This window comes from Podarcis filfolensis (genome assembly GCF_964270895.1).
Source record: "Podarcis filfolensis genome assembly, chromosome: 8".
Classification (NCBI taxonomy): domain Eukaryota; kingdom Metazoa; phylum Chordata; class Lepidosauria; order Squamata; family Lacertidae; genus Podarcis; species Podarcis filfolensis.
In genome coordinates this window covers 9,626,170-9,642,364 of record NC_139611.1, presented here as the reverse complement: position 1 = coordinate 9,642,364, position 16,195 = coordinate 9,626,170, and the positions used below count along the sequence as shown (strand labels likewise).

At 47.5% G+C, this 16,195-nt stretch overlaps 1 protein-coding gene and 1 long non-coding RNA gene across 3 annotated transcripts in view; one reads left to right on the top strand and one right to left on the bottom strand.

Annotated features, from left to right (window-relative positions):
* EPHA2 (EPH receptor A2) overlaps nt 1-13,008 on the top strand; it is a 35,426-nt gene extending 22,418 nt beyond the window's left edge. The window contains exons 4-17 of one of the 2 annotated variants that reach the window (XM_083629334.1): nt 1,109-1,264; nt 1,716-2,048; nt 3,984-4,108; nt 4,240-4,399; nt 4,580-4,682; nt 5,671-5,726; nt 6,632-6,757; nt 6,941-7,123; nt 7,298-7,359; nt 8,250-8,459; nt 9,071-9,220; nt 10,516-10,709; nt 10,954-11,109; nt 11,833-13,008. In XM_083629334.1, the coding sequence (XP_083485460.1) occupies nt 1,109-1,264; nt 1,716-2,048; nt 3,984-4,108; nt 4,240-4,399; nt 4,580-4,682; nt 5,671-5,726; nt 6,632-6,757; nt 6,941-7,123; nt 7,298-7,359; nt 8,250-8,459; nt 9,071-9,220; nt 10,516-10,709; nt 10,954-11,109; nt 11,833-11,938 (2,120 nt within the window). In that variant the 3' untranslated portion in view covers nt 11,939-13,008. The remainder of the gene's footprint in view (nt 1-1,108; nt 1,265-1,715; nt 2,049-3,983; nt 4,109-4,239; nt 4,400-4,579; nt 4,683-5,670; nt 5,727-6,631; nt 6,758-6,940; nt 7,124-7,297; nt 7,360-8,249; nt 8,460-9,070; nt 9,221-10,515; nt 10,710-10,953; nt 11,110-11,832) is intronic. The other variant, XM_083629335.1, reaches the window with a different exon arrangement.
* Nucleotides 1-16,195, bottom strand: part of LOC310769943 — a 156,137-nt gene that overhangs the window by 118,197 nt on the left and 21,745 nt on the right. The gene's annotated exons all lie outside the window — the stretch shown is intronic.

The window sequence follows — 16,195 nt, the reverse complement described above, 5'->3', positions numbered from 1 at the left end:
GAGTGCAAGTAAAGTTCCATCTGGGGCAGAAGTTTGAAAATGCGGGAAACCATTTCAAATAGCTAAGATTTGCTATGTTCAGGGGGACTGTTAACGAAATGGTATTTTGTGGCTTCTATTCTGCAGCCTCAGTTATGGCCCATCAGATTCGGGAAAGGATTTTCCCCACTCCAGCCCAGCCTGGGACATTATCTCTTGGCATCAGGGGCTGCTGTGACCAGACAGGATGGCACAGAGTTCCATCGGGAAGACCATGGCATTTTCTCCAGGCACCAAGATGCTTCTACCACTGTCTGGTTCACAGGAAGGTTTTTGAGTAGGGGGTCTTTTGAAAAATAGTTTCTCTGCATTGAATGGAATGGAGTCTCTGCCTGAGGTCCACTGGATTGGTGCGATCCTGGTAGCAGTGCCCATAGGGGGCTGTTGCTTGCAAGAAAGGAGTCCTCATGCCGGCTGCTGACTTAAGGCAAAGCTGTAAGTCGGGCCGCATTGAGTGCTTTCCAAACGGGAACTGGAGACTTCCAAAGAGCTCTTCCTTTGTAGGTCCCTCAAGGAAGTGACGCAATTCCAGGGGGATTTTGAGGAGCAAACTGGGTTCCTATGGAAGAGTTTACTCATGCAGGAAATAAGTAAGAGTTGCTCGTCTCAGGCATTGGCATAGGTAGGCTGGGGCTTTCCTCTGCGCATCCTTCCACCCTCCCCTGTAATGCGCGTTCACCATGATGCATGCACAGTCACGAGGCACACTGGAAACCTGAAGAAGAAGCAGCAACAGTAGAGGTGCCCCAGTTGATGCTCACGTCAGCTTGGAGTGTGTTTTCATTTCCACTGATCAGATTAAAAGGACCTGAGTGTGTCTCTCCTCCCTTGCCGAGTATTCTTTGAAAACTAAAGTGCTTAATGATCTTTGGATTTACCTTTTTCTTAAGTTCTTGTGGACCTATCATTCCCATTGAACACATGGGGAACTAAGATCGAACAATGACTTTGTGGTTTGATTTGAACTCCGGTCTTTCCGATAAAAGTCATCTCTCCATACACCGGTCTGTGTTGTCGGCCATGGTTAGGATCCCCAGGAGGACTAACCCAACCCTTCTTTTCTTTGCAGCTTGCTCACCTGGGTTCTTCAAAGAGGACATCTCCAACAACGCCTGCTCAAAATGCCCCTTGCACACTCTGCCGTCTTCCGAAGGTTCCACCTCGTGCCCTTGCGAGGAAGGCTATTTTCGGGCTTTGACTGATCCTGTTTCCCTGCCATGCACAAGTAAGTGGGAGATCTAAGCGCTACAATTGCCCAGGAAATGATCAAGGCTTGCTCCAAGGCTATCCGCTTGGAGATTCATCAATGCCCAGAGGCAGTTTGCAAGTATTTAATGAAACCAAGCAACCTCGGATAAGCTACTGCTGTTTTATTCAGTTTGTGTCAGTCACAGGAGGGAAGGCAGGAAGCGACAAAAGCAGTAGGCTCGCTCCTGGGGCAATGCGAGAGTCCTTGTGGACAATATTTGGTGAGGGGTGGGATAGATAGCTGAGATGGAGAGAAGGCCAGAGCGAGGAGAGAGGGATGGAGGATAGTTCCAGAGAAAGAGTCAAAAGTTGGAAGTGAAGGCTTAGGATTGCTGAGTTGCTGGGCTAACTGGGGAGTGGTCTTCTGCCTTGCATCAAAGAGACCTGTTCATTTTTTTCATTAGGCTCTTTTTTTTCTCCATTCACAGGACCCCCTTCTGCTCCCCATGCTGTCACAGCCATAGGCTTGGGCGCCAAGGTTCAACTGCGCTGGTCCTCACCCCGGGACACAGGTGGCCGCAAGGACATCACCTACAGCGTGTCGTGTGAGCAGTGCTGGCCGGAGTCGGGAGAGTGCCGGCCCTGCGATGCTACACTCCGGTATTCGGAAAACCCTCACAACGTGGCCGGCACTTCCCTGACCGTCAGCGATTTGGAGCCACACGTTAACTACACCTTCACGGTAGAGGCCCAGAATGGAGTGTCCTCCTTCAGCCCACGGCGCAGCTACGGCGTCACCAGCATCAGCGTCAACCAGACAGGTAAGGGGACCCAGCATCACAGACGAGTGAAAACGATGCAGATGTGCACTTTATGGTATGAGGTGCCATTGGCCCGCATATGTATCGTCCTGAGAGCTGTTGCCTTCTGGCGCTGCTTTCCGGAAGCATAGGGCGAGTGCTATTGGTGCAAAATGTGGTCTGATCCAAGATGGCCGCTCTTGCAATCGATGCCACTGTGCAAGGGGGATTCCCTGGTTCTTGGTTGGAGGATGGATGGCGACTAACAGATTGAATTTGAATCCTGACAAGACAGAAGTACTGTTTTGGGGGGATGGAGGCGGGCAGGTGTGGAGGACTCCCTGGTCCTGAATGGGATAACTGTGCCCCTGAAGGACCAGGTGCGCATCCTGGGAGTCATTCTGGACTCACAGCTCTCCATGGAGGCGCAGGTCAATTCTGTGTCCAGGGCAGCTGTTTATCAGCTCCATCTGGTACGCAGGCTGAGACCCTACCTGCCCACAGACTGTCTCGCCAGAGTGGTGCATGCTCTAGTTATCTCCCGCTTAGACTACTGCAATGCGCTCTATGTGGGGCTACCTTTGAAGGTGACCCGGAAACTACAACTACTCCAGAATGCGGCAGCTAGACTGGTGACTGGGAGCGGCCACGGAGACCATATAACACCAGTCTTGAAAGACCTACACTGGCTCCCAGTATGTTTCCGAGCACAATTCAAAGTGTTGGTGCTGACCTTTAAAGCCCTAAACGGCCTCTGTCCAGTATACCTGAAGGAGCGTCTCCACCTCCATCATTTTGCCTGGACACTGAGGTCCAGCTCTGAGGGCCTTCTGGCGGTTCCCTTGATGCGAGAAGCCAAGTTACAGGGAACCAGGTAGAGGGCCTTCTTGGTAGTGGCACCCGCCCTGTGGAAAGCCCTCCCACCAGATGTCAAAGAGAACAACAGCTACCAAACTTTTAGAAGACATCTAAAGGCAGCCCTATTTAGGGAAGCTTTTAATGTTTAATAGCTTACTGTATTTTAGTGTTTGTTGGAAGCCGCCCAGAGTGGCTGGGGAAACCCAGCCAGATGGGTGGGGTATAAATAATAAATAATAAATTATTATTATTATTATTATTATTATTATTATTATTATTATTATTTTGAACATGTTGGTCTTTTTTTCATGCGGCAGCCACAGCAAACAAACTTCTTGGCTGCTAAGGACGGGACTAGGGATTGCCTGGAAGAGCTGAGCCCTGGGTGTTTTGTGTTAGGTTTCCCAACCACCACTGCCTTTTAAAGCTTTGTTTTACCAAAAAAAACCCCCCACACACCTTCTTACAGGATCCTGCAGAGCCCAATGCACCATCCAAATTTGCCCAGAGGCTCTTCAGATAGCTGGATAGGACAGAGGAGGAGACAGCTGTGTGTGTTTTAGATAAAGGTAGCAGTGTTCAGTTGTTGAGCAAGTTTAGTTTTAGTTTTAATATGCGCATAAAGCAGCCAAGAGGTTGCAAGCAGGGCAGAGGGCCCAGTCCATAGAGTCTACTGGATCCAGAAAATAGTTTTAGCTCAGAGCTTAAGCCCTGTTAGTAAAAGCTAAACACACACACAACAGCCTGTCTAAATTTGAAACTATCTGTATAGATTAGCATATGCTAATCTCATGCTAATTTGTGTCATTTGCCTTAAGTACTTGGCCACACCCTTGTTATGAAGGCAGCTGTGCAGAGTGGGATCTTGTGGTTTGTCTGTTGGACTTTATTTTGGACCTGGGTATTCATCAGTTCTGCGAATGTAATTTGAACTCTGAAGTCGTAAGATGCCTCATTACAGATGAGGCTTTAAGAGTTTGCAAATTCTGTATGGATCTGGAGCTACTGGCTGGCTGGTGACTGGGGCAAATGGTTTTAGCTGCTGAGGGTGCAATCTACTGCAGCATGCCAGACTTTCTCCTTCTTCCCCATGCTCAGAACCTCCCCGAGTGACCTCAGTGACCATGGATGGCCGCACCACAACCAGCCTAAGTCTATCCTGGGCTGTCCCACCCCGGCAGCAAAGCCATGTCTGGAAGTACCAGGTCACTTACAAGAAGAAGGTATCTGTCTCTCCTTGGTACTTCTCTGCTCTTAACCTTGAGCAACGCCCCCCCATTCCCCCAAATTCCCCAGCCCATTTCACGGGGAGAAACTGAGCCATGCGAGTTTTTGTGTGTTCCTTTCCTTGCAGAAGGATGAGAACAGCTACTCTGTACTGCGCTGCGAAGGGAGCTCTGTGACCCTCCCGAAGCTCACCCCTGGGACCAAGTACTTGGTGAGCGTCCAAGCGCTGACCCAGGAGGGTCAGGGAACCAACAGCATGGAGCACGAGTTCGAGACGCTTGATGAACGTGAGTTTTGGGGAGGCAAAGCTCCTCTCTAGTTAATGCCGAAGCAGGGAAAGTAAATTTGGGGGCGGGACTGGAGCAAAGTCACCAGAAGAGAACGAACACACACACACACACACACAATCTGTTTTCGGATAGCAATGTTTTCCTAACCACCACCTTTTTCTTCTCTGCACCCCACAGGCTCTGACGGCACAAACACCGCTGCAGTTATTGGGGGTTCTATCGCTGGCTTCGTTGTCACGGTTGCGGTGGTGGCGCTGATTGTCATGCTCATTCGCCGAAGGCATGTGCTTTATTATTATTATTATTATTATTATTATTATTATTATTATTATTCTGTTTGTTTAAGGCAGTGGGGCAACAATGGCATTTAGGAGAACTGGATGCCGGCTGTTCCTTTGTTTCCCACAGCGCGCAAACAGGCAACTTACGGCAACCTGTTACCTCCAGTCTAGCAGGCTTTGCAGGGTTGGTTTTGTTGTTGTTTTTTTTAAATGATACCATAATCTATTTTTCCAGAGGCAAAAGTGGAATGAGTGTAGACTTCTCCCAAGTGCCTTCAGTTTTCAGAGAAATGGTTTACAGCAAGTGAGCATTTTTGCCAGATGGCAAACTGTCTGGCCTTTTCCTTTTTGGGGGGGTCTCCTTTATCAGAAGCTGTTAAAAAAACCAGTTGCAGCGGGTTCCAATGGCTCTTCCATTAGCACATGCAAATATAGCACTCCATGTCTAGCAACATCAGCATCCATCTGATGTCACAGTCAAACCAGGCTGAACATGCTAGGCTTTGGAGATTCCCCTCCTGGTTTATTCCTTTTTGTGTTTTTAAACTCTTTTAAGATAAACCATCAAGAGTGAAAGAGGGAGAGAAATATGCTGCTGAGTCGTGGTGTCCTTTCCCCAGCCCCATGTGCTCTCTACTCTGGGGTTGTATTTTTAAGCCATGAATTTGCACTTTTGCATTCGTAGGCCTGCTTGCACGTCCATTACATTGGTGCAAAGTGCCAAAATTTGGGAGGGCAGAACCTTAGGGGGTGAGGCTTGATCAAAGAACCTGACTTGATAAAGCATATTTCCCAGAAATCAGTGGAAAGGTCTGACACAAAAATTCTTTTACTAAGTTAAAAGGCCTTTGAGAAGAAATGGGACAGAGTTTACAAAGTTTGATGCAGGGAGGTCTGTGTCTAGTGGAGAAGGTATTCTGTGGGAGAAGGTGCGGATAGGATTGCCTCACAGGATCACTCAAGAAAACCTTTATTGTTGTCGTTTAGGAAAAAGAACTCAAGGGCCCGGCAGACACCAGAGGATGTTTATTTCTCCAAGTCTGGTGAGTAATGGTCACTGGCCACATCAGTGCATGTGGTGGGATTTGCTGGATCTGAAACATCATACAGAACAGAAAAGGGCAAAAAAATTACAAGCTGTTTAGACCTCGAGAATGAGCATTTATTGTTAAAGGGGTGCATTTGCTGTGTCTGAACCCACATGCATGTCCAGCACTCACGTGTATTCGCGCACACACAAACCAACAAGAGGTTTGGGGTCTTTTGCTAGAGTTATAGCATGCGTACATTTAGGAATACGTGTTTGCCTCTGTTCCTGCCTAAATAAAACTCCTGACACCTGATACTGAATTTTATTCTCAGCTGGCAATCCTAAAAGGCCTCTTAAATGCCAGACAGGCAACCCAGTAATTTTTAGAGGCAAATAAACAATTTTTCCATTAAGATTCTTGAGAGGCACATCAGCAAACGCGGCTTACTTTATTACACACAGTGTAATAAAGTTTTTCTGTTTTAGGCAGAAAAATTTAAATATTTAAGTAGGGAGCAAATCCTAGCATACACCTAAATCTAAAGAGTGGAAGAATCCCTGCCTATTTGCAAAAGCGGACTCAAACTGATAGTAGGTTAAGAAATGGAGGGAGGGGGAAGAAGACTATTGGTGGCGGGGTTTGAGATGAGTAGCTAGTTTCATTGTGCTTTTGAATTTAACCCAGAATTTCCTGCCTGCTTCTCACCTCGCCCATCTTGCAAATTAAGTGTTCGACTGAAAATCATCCTAGCAGGCTGTGACTGAACTGGCCGTCTTTTTCTCTGCTCCATTGCCGGATCATAGACTAACTTGGCAGTGGGCGATGCTTGAAAAGCAGAGAGTTTAGGCATGGAACTGCTTTATAACAGCCTCTGCCAAGAGCTCCCCTTAACTGTGTTGTTCCTCTTCGCCCCACAGACCAGCTCAAGCCCCTGAAGACGTATGTGGATCCCCACACCTATGAAGACCCCAATCAGGCAGTCCTGAAGTTCACAACTGAGATTCATCCTTCGTGCATCTCCCGGCAGAAAGTCATAGGGGCAGGTAGGGTATCTTCCATCTACCCTTGCACAATGCAGTTGGCTGATGGAGGTGGAGAGCATGTCTCTTCTCCCATGTAGTCAAAGCTAGTTTCAGAAGGAGCTTTCGGAAAGGAAAATAGTAATGCTGACTTTATTTGAAAATAGTATTATTAAACACTTCTACTTTTTTCTTTTTTTTTGCCAGGTGAGTTTGGGGAAGTCTACAAGGGAACGCTGAAGAACAGCAAGAAGGAGATCCCAGTGGCCATCAAGACGTTGAAATCTGGCTACACAGAGAAGCAACGCATCGACTTCCTGAGCGAGGCCAGCATCATGGGCCAGTTTAACCACCACAACATCATCCGCCTAGAGGGAGTTGTCTCCAAATGTAAGAAGCCCTAGATAGGATTTAAGGACCTTGGTGGCTGTTACTGATTTCCTGTTCCAAGCTACCTCTTTCTGCTGGGCCACTTCCAAGATACCAAACTCCTGGGCAACTGCATCAGAGTTTGGAATCTACTTGGATCTCATAGGCCAATCCTCTCTCTGTTTCTCTTTCCAGATAAGCCGTTCATGATCATCACAGAATACATGGAGAATGGTGCCCTTGATAAATTCCTGCGGGTAAGTAGTATTCTGTTCATCGCTGGCCTCCTTCTCATGTATACTGTGAGTAAGAAGAGCCTGTTGGATCAGGCCAGTGGTCCATCTAGTCAGCATCCTGTTTGCAATGTGGCCAGCCATATTATGGCCATCATTGGAAGCACTAAAGCAGAGCCTGAGAGCAACAGCGCTTGCCCCTCCTGCAGTTTCTGATGCTCTGAAGCATGCTGCCTCCAACATAATGGGTTTTTATGGACTGAAAGAGCCTTTAAAGGCAGCATGTACATATTTTAAGTCAATAGGAATAAAGCTTTTGTTTAAGAAGCTAGCATTTAGCTTGCATTGTTGTTGTTGTTTAGTGTGTCCAACTCTTCATGACCCCATGGACCAGAGCACGCCAGGCACTCCTGTCTTCCACTGCCTCCCGCAGTTTGGTCAAACTCATGTTAGTAGCTTTGAGAACACTGTCCAACCATCTCGTCCTCTGTCGTCCCCTTCTCCTTGTGCCCTCAATCTTTCCCAACATCAGGGAGTCTTCTCTTCTCATGAGGTGGCCAAAGTATTGGAGCCTCAGCTTCAGGATCTGTCCTTCCAGGGAGCACTCAGGGCTGATTTCCTTCAGAATGGATCGGTTTGATCTTCTTGCAATCCATGGGACTCTCAAGAGTCTCCTCCAGCACCATATTTCAAAAGCATCAATTCTTTGGCGAACAGCCTTCTTTATGGTCCAGCTCTCACTTCCATACATCACTACTGGGAAAACCATAGCTTTAACTATACGGACCTTTGTTGGCAAGGTGATGTCTCTGCTTTTTAAGATGCTGTCTAGGTTTGTCATTGCTTTACTCCCAAGAAGCAGGCGTCTTAGCTTGCATAGTAGGTCCTAAATCCTTCCCTTTTTGTCTCAACAGGAAAAAGATGGGGAATTCTGTGTTATTCAGCTGGTGGGCATGTTGAGGGGTATTGCCTCTGGTATGAAGTACTTGGCCAGCATGAATTATGTCCACCGGGATTTGGCTGCCCGCAACATCCTTGTCGACAGCCAGCTCGTCTGCAAAGTCTCTGACTTTGGTCTCTCCCGCGTCCTGGAAGATGACCCTGACGCCACCTACACCACAAGCGTGAGTGATAATGGCTGCTGTCCCGTCACGTTAAGTTACGGTTCTGTCCCACCATGGCCAAGGAAGCTGCAACGGGTGGGAAAGGGGATGCATCTTCGCCAGCAATATGAGAGCCAGGGCTGGCATCTGGAGGAGCTGCCCATGGTATAGGAGGAAGAAATAGAGAAGCCAGAAAGGGGGTCCAAATGGGAGGAAGGAACTTCTAACTTGCTGGCAGCGGATGATCAATGGAATGTGTGTGACCAGTAGCAGGAAGTCTGCTTTACCGCTCAGTATAATAGGGAGCCAGTGGGAATTAACCCAGGATCTGGGAACACCTGAAGACAGAAGAGGAAGGAAGGAAGGAATGCTTGTTTCCCATGACTCTTAAGATGGCTGCTGGCTAAGGTCTCTGCCCTTGTTCCGGAAGGATTTGACTTCTAGTCATCAACATCTGCCACTTGGCTAAAACATGAGACCTTGCTTTTCTATCAGGAACTTCAGAAGTTGCCTGAACGGAGGAAAGCACATATTTAGAGAGCCTGGGAATTTGAAAGTGTTTTCTCCCCCAAATCAGTGAGTGCTTTGGGAGTCAGAGGTTCTGAGGGTTTTGGTGTGCTTGTCCCTTGCAGGGTGGGAAAATCCCGATCCGGTGGACGGCACCGGAGGCTATCTCTCATCGCAAGTTCACCTCGGCTAGTGATGTCTGGAGCTACGGAATAGTGATGTGGGAGGTGATGTCCTATGGTGAACGGCCTTACTGGGAGCTCTCCAACCACGAGGTAAGCGATTGGATGTCCTTGTGTGGGTGCTAACTATGGGGCAAATGATGCCTCTGCAGGTGCTGTTGGATCCCTTGTGTTTGGAGTTTTCTGGCTAATGGAGAAGAAAGCTAATTCTAGGAGATACATTCGAAATATATATAAAAATAAAAAAATTGTCCAGTAGCACCTTGGAGACCAACTTAAGTTTGTTCTGGGTATAAGCTTTCGTGTACATGCACACTTCTTCAGATACACTGAAACAGAAGTCACCAGGCCCTTATATATAGTGGGAGGGTGGGGTTTTTTGTTGACTACTGTTAACGACTACAATTAGTCCCACAGGAAAAAGCAAGGGATAGTATGCAGGTGATTAGCGTATGTAATGAGACAGGAATCCAATATCTCTATTAAGACCAGGTCTCTCCATAGTTTTCAGTTTAGTGATAAGTTGTAATTCAGCAACTTCTCTTTCAAGTCTGTTTCTGAAATTCTTTTGTAATAAGGCAGCTGCTTTGAGATCCTGTATTGAATGTCCTGGGAGATTGAAGAGTTCTCCTAGTGGCTTCTCTGTCTTGTGATTCCTGATGTCAGATTTATGTCCATTTATCCTTTGGCGTAGGGTTTGGCCTGTTTGTCCAATATAGAGAGCCAAAGGTCACTGCTGGCATTTGATGGCATACACAATGTTAGAAGATGAGTAATTAAATAGGTGCTGAGATGCTATGTTTGATGTTTGCTATGTTTGATGTTGTTGGGTCCAGTTGTGGTGTTGTCTGGGTGTATGTGGCAGCAAAGTTGGCATCTGGGTTTATTGCAGGCTCTGGTACCAGTGTCCAGTTGGTCTCTAAGGTGCTACTGGACAATATTTTTATTTTTTTATATATTTTGACTGCATCAGACCAACACCTACCTGAATCTAGGAGATACAGTCCCAGTTCCAGAATGCAAATGGAGTTTTGTCTTGAGGTCCATTTTTTTAAGGAAGCAATGTTACGAGGCACACACCTCCCCCATCCCACCCTAGCTGTGTGTGGAAATGTCTTTGTCCCCAGCATGGGCTCAGTCTTATGATGTAAATTGCATCATAAGTTTTGCCCAGTCACCTGTGAATCTATCCATCCGTTCTGACTGAAGTTACATAAAAAGGTGCTTATTGCTTGGGTTCCTCAAAGTTTATGTCTGCAAGGCTAGGGGTTGACTTGCAATCCTGCCTGCCTTGGATGCTGGTTTTTATGCTAGGATGGTAAGACCAAAGGGGTGGTCTTTCCAAGCTGAATCCCCTTCACTGTTGTTCACTTTCTCTTCCCAAACAGGTGATGAAAGCAATTAATGAAGGCTTTCGGCTCCCAGCACCCATGGACTGTCCTTCTGCCATCTACCAGCTGATGATGAGGTGCTGGCAACAGGAGAGGAGCCACAGACCCAAATTCAATGATATCGTTAGCATCTTGGACAAGCTCATCCGTGCTCCTGAGTCACTCAAGACTTTGGCTGAGTTTGACCCTCGGTATGTGCCTCTCTTCTGGGCCTCCTGCTCTCAGAATCCCTAGATACAGTTTGGGAACTGTTGTCTCCGAACATCCCCTTCCCCTCTCCAGTCCTCTGAGACGGAAGCATGTAAGAACAGTGCCAGGAAGGGGGGGGGGAATTCCCAGCCCATAAGCCTCCCAAGAATTCTCCCCATCCACTTGGGCTCCCTTAGACAAGACCGAACTTTAAAGAGCCGGGGTCCCCTTTTTTTGTCGTTGAAGGATCTCCATTCGCCTACCCAGCACCAGTGGCTCAGAAGGGATCCCTTTCCGAACTGTGGCCGAGTGGCTGGAATCCATCAAAATGCACCAATATACAGAGCACTTCGTGGCCGCTGGGTACAATGTCATTGAGAAGGTGGTTCAGATGACCAATGAGTGAGTGTGGCAACTTCCACTCTTCCTCCATTTTTTCACCCCCATGCCTGCTGAGAATGCTTCTCCTGTTGTTTTTTCCTCATGTTCTTTCTTCTGAAGCCTGTGTTCCCCTCCTGAGAGAGGAGGTAGCTGGAGTTCAGGGTCCTCTCTGAAAAGCCAACTCAGCTGGCTGTGAACATCATGGCCCATTTGACCCCTTCCCAGTTCACAGCGGAGAATGAGGCTGTTTTCTGCTTTGATTTCCAGAGAGGAGAGATCTCCCTTCTTTTGTCACATGACTTCACTGTTAGAATCCTGCAGGATTCGTAAATTCACCTTTCCACTGTGTCGGGGCGGGGGCTTACACATCTTGTTGTTGCTGCCTCTTGTTGTTCTCCCCTCTCTCTTGGGAGAGGCTGATTCAAGCCTGCACCCTATAATTAAGCCACTTTATGAGGCCAGGAAAACGAGGAGTGGCTCGTTAAAAGCAGACGGGTGCCCAGCCTCCTTGGATCATGGCAAGGGGAGTCCACACCTTCTCAGCACGGGGACTGCCGAGAACCTTTGTGTGATATTGAAGCTGTGGCTTCAATATCAACCTCGGTTTCTTTTTTAATGATACCTCTGCAAGAAAGATGGAGATACTGAGTGTCAACTTATGCTGGTGGGAGTTAAAGGAATACACTCCGGATTTCACAATATTTCCCACTAACCTGGTCACATCTGTTTTCTTCCCGTTCCCAGGGATATCAAGAGAATTGGGGTACGTCTGCCAGGACACCAAAAGCGCATTGCCTACAGCCTCATGGGGCTGAAGGAACAGGTCAGCACTATTGGCATTCCGATCTAAGGGGGACGGATCTTGCTCTCTATTGGTAGCTTCCTTGCCTAACTTCAGCTACCCAGTGGCCGGGCCAAGAACCAATGGGCCGTTGTACTTCCTGATACATACTTGAAGTGGAGAATTCAGGAGACCTCTCTCACCAAGGATGCCGGCTGCCAAAGAAGGAGTCGGGTGCCTGCTTTTCCACTGTGCTTCCTCAGCAAAGCTCTGCGTTTTATTGCATGGCCTCGTGACTGCTCTTGTCTGCTGGAAATAGCAACGCTGCGGCGCTGGAAGTTTTCAGACGAGGCATTGGGCTGCGCCGCACGCTGACTGTGTGTCGCCAAGCAGATCTGCCAAAAGCCACATTTCATTCCTCTCCTGGCTTGGATAGATCCTGGGACTACTGGATGCCTGGTTCCATCCTTCCTGCCATCTGGCTCCCTTCCGTTTGCAGCCCTGCTACACAGAAGACCAAAGCATCCCTAGGGCTGTCCATCCCATTGCCAGCTCTGCCATCTTGTCTCCGAGAAACCTGCAGGCCCAATGCCGTATTTATTTACCTGTTTGGAAGTCAAACCTCAACTGGTTAAGACTCTGTGGATTTTGGGAAGTGGGAGAGTTTTCTCATGCCACAGCAACATTGTTGAACGTTTTTGGACGCTGAACAGTTGCTCTGTTCAGTCACAGATGGGCTGTTCCTTTGTTCTTCCTTTTTAAGAAGCCAAACGTGGTTGGATCAAGAGTAATGCTTGTGCAGAGTCCCCCCTGGCATTTGCGAGTTTCAGCTTTGAAGTGGTTGTGCCAAGGATGACCGAAAATGACTCTCCACAGAGTCATCTCAGTGTTTCCTGCTCTCTATTTATTCATCTTTTCCAACTGCTGCCCCTTCTCCCCGTTCCTATAATGCACTCTTGACTTATTGACAATTGTTCTCCTTCCATATTACTTCAATTTTTAATTTATTTTTTTATATTTATTGATTTTTTTAAAAAAGCAAGACTTTGCTGTTAAGGGTAATCATGCACAACTTGAACAAAAATGTTTACCTTGTGTGCAGGAATATTTCTAGCTTTAATAAAATGTTTTTATTCTTGTTTTGTTGTGTATACTGCACTGTATGGAATGAAATGTGAGCACATAACTACCTTGAAGGAGCTGGCTGTTGGCCACCGTTAGTAACAGACTTCCCAAAGGCATCTAGTTGGCCATTGTGAGAATAAGATGCTCGACTGGATGGGATTTCGGCCTGATGTAAGAGCCAGTTTCACTGTTAGGGCTCACAATCAGCTTCTAGAATGTTATAGGTCCACCTCTTGCATTGAGGTTCTTTATCGAGTCCATTTAAGTGATGTGGAAATTTAATAAACCTTTCTTGCAGAAGAAGATGGTCACACATGGTTAACCCCATAATCTTCCACCAGCTGGTCACCACAGCGTTCGAAACTCCCATTGTTCTAGGCACATTTTGCGACAGGGAATTTTCATTAGCATGAGCAGTTTCTGAGCTCTGGGCACAGTATTGCGCCTAGGATTTCAGATTAAAACAGCAGAGTAGAAGGAAAGGAGGATCTTTTCCTGCCTCCCCACTTACAGCCACTCTCTGAAGACTGGAGAAGAGACCCTCTTAAGAATACGGTGGTGCCTCGGGTTACAGACGCTTCAGGTTACAGACTCTGCTAACCCAGAAATAGTACCTTGGGTTAAGAACTTTGCTTCAGGATGAGAACAGAAATCGTGCTCCGGCAGCGCGGTGGCAGCAGGAGGCCCCATTAACTAAAGTGGTGCTTCAGGTTAAGAACAATATCAGGTTAAGTACGGACCTCCGGAACGAATTAAGTACTTAACCCGAGGTACCACTGTATTAGGGGGGTGGGCAAGGGAAGCATGGCTTTGTTTTTTGCAGACTTCAGATGAGGACCAGACCATGTGAAAAACGAACTAGAGATATTAGCTGCAGTTCACTCATTTTCAGCTTTGTATTCTTATTATAAAAAAAGAGTGCCTAGGCATTCTGTTGTTGAGCCCATAACCTAGGCTTAAGGTACCATTTAGCTCCTGGCTTCCCTATCTCTGTTTCTAACACTGGGTCACCCTATATGTCAAAGTGCAAGAGCAGACAGGTTTCTGGGAGTGAGGGGTTGGCAACGGGTGGGAGTAGAGTCATCATGGTGGTAATAATAATAATAATAATAATAATAATAATAATAATAATAATAATTTATACCCCGCCCATCTGGCTGGGCCTCCCCAGCCACTCTGGGCAGCTTCCATAAACACCAAAAATACAGTAAAATATCACACGTTAAAAACTTCCCTGAACAGGGCTGCCTTAAGATGTCTTCTGAATGTCAGGTAGTTATTTATCGCTTTGACATCTGATGGGATGGCGTTCCACAGGGCGGGTGCCACCACCGAGAAGGCCCTCTGCCTGGTTTCCTGTAGCTTTGCTTCTCGCAATGAGGGAACCGCCAGAAGGCCCTCGGCGCTGGACCTCAGCGTCCGGGCAGAATGATGGGGGTGGAGACGCTCCTTCAGGTATACTGGACCGAGGCCGTTTAGGGCTTTAAAGGTCAGCACCAACACTTTGAATTGTGCTCGGAAACGTAATTTCCCTCTTGCTGTGGAAAGTGGGTAGGAAGAGGTGTCTCCCTCCCGCACGCCCTGCATTGATGACCATCCAATGAAAATGAGTGGCAGGAGAGCCAGGCAAAGCCAAAAAAAGGGGGGGACTTCTTCCAATGATGCAACATTAACTTTATTGGAATTTGCTGTCATAAGAGGTGGCTGCAGTCACTCCCTTAGGAAAAACGCAGGGAGGAGAAAGAAGAGGGTCTGCCTATGGCTATTAGCGAGGGACGCAGGTGGTGACAGCAGTCACGAAATTAAAAGACGCCTGCTTCTTGGGAGAAAAGCAATGACAAACCTAGACAGCATCTTGGAAAGCAGAGACATCACCTTGCCCGCAAAGGTCTGTATAGTTAAAGCTACGGTTTTCCCAGTATAGAAGTGAGAGCTGGACCATAAAGAAGGCTGATCGCCAAAGAATTGATGCTTTTGAATTATGGTGCTGGAGGAGACTCTTGAGAGTCCCATGGACCGCAAGAAGATCAAACCTATCCATTCTTAAGGAAATCAGCCCTGAGTGCTCACTGGAAGGACAGATCCTGAAGCTGAGGCTCTAAGACTTTGTCCACCTCATGAGAAGAGAAGACTCCCTGGAAAAGACCCTGATGTTGGGAAAGATGGAGGGCACAAGGAGAAGGGGATGACAGAGGACGAGATGGTTGGACAGTGTTCTCAAAGCTACCAACATGAGTTTGACCAAACTGCAGGATGCAGTGGAAGACAGGAGTGCCTGGCGTGCTCTGGTCCATGGGGTCACAAAGAGTCAGACACGACTAAACAACAACAACAACAACAACAACAACATAGCTATTAGCAGCAATGAACAAAAGTGTTCACAGGCAGCCTTCCTCTGAGTAAAGCAGCCCTCTTAACTCTCTTGCCCAAGAGTCATACTCTGGAATCTGCCTTCTGCTAACCAGCAGCTGTTTTCCAGCATTTCAGACAGGAGTCTCCACTAGGCATCACTGGGGACTGAGCCTGTGGTCTTCCGCATGCAAGGCAGACGAGATCCTCTGCTGCTGAGCTACTGCTGTCCAGGAACAAATGTCAATGCCCAGAGTGGGATAGCACCTCCTGGGTCTGCAGCTGCAGTGTGGGAAACAAAATAGTTTTAAGAAGAATCTACGCATGCGAAAGCTGGCATGGTTAGGAGCTTCTCTCTGACATATTAGGCTTTGACATGAGAATAGCTGAGCTCTGCCTGGTTTCTCTCCTCCGCTCCCCCTGCTACAATCCCTCTCTTCACCATTCCCTTACTGACTTGTGTATACAAGTCAATGTGGACTGCAAGCCTTGCGTGCTAAGTCTGTGTCACTCCCTACAATACCTGTTAGTCATGCTACAATTCTAACCCTTCATTTCATGACAATACCTGTCTGCAAAAGGTTGCAAAACAACTGTAATGTTTTAATTCCATGGTGGATGCCAACCCCAGAAGGGAAGAGATGGCAAGCATGAGAGAGACAGAGAGGATGCCAAGCTACAAATTAGTTCCGAATCTTTCTAGTGAGAGGTACATAGCAGCCCTGAAAACTCCGTCAAGCTGTGTCCCCTGACCTGGCTGCCAAGTGCAGTCAAGCCTGTGCTCAGCCAAGGCTGCCAAACTGGTTCTTGCCTTGTTCGCTGGGATTTCGAAGAGGTGGTTGATCCAACCAG